The sequence below is a fragment of the Cariama cristata genome, unplaced genomic scaffold (genome assembly GCF_000690535.1).
Source record: "Cariama cristata isolate BGI_N322 unplaced genomic scaffold, ASM69053v1 scaffold40248, whole genome shotgun sequence".
Lineage (NCBI taxonomy): Eukaryota > Metazoa > Chordata > Aves > Cariamiformes > Cariamidae > Cariama > Cariama cristata.
In genome coordinates this window covers 1-1526 of record NW_009633559.1, presented here as the reverse complement: position 1 = coordinate 1526, position 1526 = coordinate 1, and the positions used below count along the sequence as shown (strand labels likewise).

The window sequence follows — 1526 nt, the reverse complement described above, 5'->3', positions numbered from 1 at the left end:
TGAAATAGTCTGTTCTGTTCTATTCTACTTCTCTTGCTCTAGTTTAAATATAATGCTGGCTATTTAGGTAGCTATTTTTAAATCTTAGTTAGTTTTGAGCTTTTAAACTACTTAAAAGACTACTGTGCTTCTTTAAACCCTCCTAATTGTAGACTGCTTGAGTGTGCCAGATAGTGGTGCTTGTACAAAGTAACTGGGACTACTGTCCGTAAAACAAGGTTTAGCTCGATTGTATTTTAATACTTGCATTGAAAGACAAAATACAAAATTGGCTAACAGTTTGCCAAAACCTAAATGTCACATTTATATGCCTAGAATTTGTTTGGAATGTTGAAGAGGATTTCAAGCCTGTTCCGGATACCTGGATTCCAGCAAAGGACATCGAGTTCTCTAACGGCAATCCTTTGCCTGATGAAAATGGCCATATGCCAGGTACCTATGATGCAGCACAGGTAAAATGGGGGAGAATCCATTTTTTAAGTGAGTTAGAATTAGTTCCAGAGTTAAAAGTAGTAGTTAACGTATTCAGAAAACAATTGGAACGTCATTCCTTCCCTATCCAGAAAGGTTTTGTTCTTCTGACACATTGACAGTAATTGCAGTTTCTTGTACAGACTTGCAGGGCTTCAGCCAAAGGCACAGTTGTCATGTTTGCATTCCTCTGACATTTCTCTGAAATACAACGCAGTTTTTCTTGTTACTCTTTCTGTTTGTAGTTAACCGTGGTTTTTTTGTGTGTGGTTTTTTTCATGTGTGTACAGTTCTAGTACACATTTAATACCTTCAGATATTTACTTTGGTAAAATGCAATGTTTTCTCATAGGTTGGGTGCCTGTGGAGAAAAACAGTAAGCAGTATTGCTGGCACTCATCTGTTGTAAATTATGAGGCTGAAATAGCGCTGGTCTTGAAACACCACGCTGACCCAGGGCTTCTGGAAATCAGTGCGGTGCCATTATCAGAAATTTTAGAACAAACGTTGGAGCTTATTGGGACTAATATTAATGCAAATCCGTATGGTAAGTTTGTATGGTCTGTTCTTAAATACTTCTTTATTTAGTGATATTTTTGAGTGAAAACTATGCATTTTCTTTGTATAAGTTTTAAAAAAAAAAAAAGTCTGACCCAGGGCTTCTGGAAATCAGTGCGGTGCCATTATCAGAAATTTTAGAACAAACGTTGGAGCTTATTGGGACTAATATTAATGCAAATCCGTATGGTAAGTTTGTATGGTCTGTTCTTAAATACTTCTTTATTTAGTGATATTTTTGAGTGAAAACTATGCATTTTCTTTGTATAAGTTTTAAAAAAAAAAAAAGTTCTAAGGTAGTAATGTAACCTTTTTAGAAAGGAGAGAAAGGACTAGCTCAAAGAACGCTCACCCAAAAATACCTCAGAAAGCTGAGTTGCCATGACACTTATTTATGTCCATTAAACCTCTTTCCACCTGCGTAAGTTACCACAAAAATGCTTCGCTATTGTCTTTCAAAAAATATTGTTTAAAAAAAGTTTTTTAAATATTAAAAA

At 35.2% G+C, this 1526-nt stretch overlaps 1 protein-coding gene across 1 annotated transcript; it reads left to right on the top strand.

Moving 5' to 3' along the window:
* Positions 1-315: 315 nt before the first annotated feature.
* Positions 316-1018, top strand: LOC104166748 (uncharacterized protein C12orf29 homolog; the record flags this gene model as incomplete). The annotated part of the gene is made up of 2 exons (XM_009706795.1): positions 316-432; positions 824-1018. Coding segments are annotated over 2 exons (312 nt in total), but the record flags the coding sequence as incomplete, so codon positions are not given.
* Positions 1019-1526: the final 508 nt, after the last annotated feature.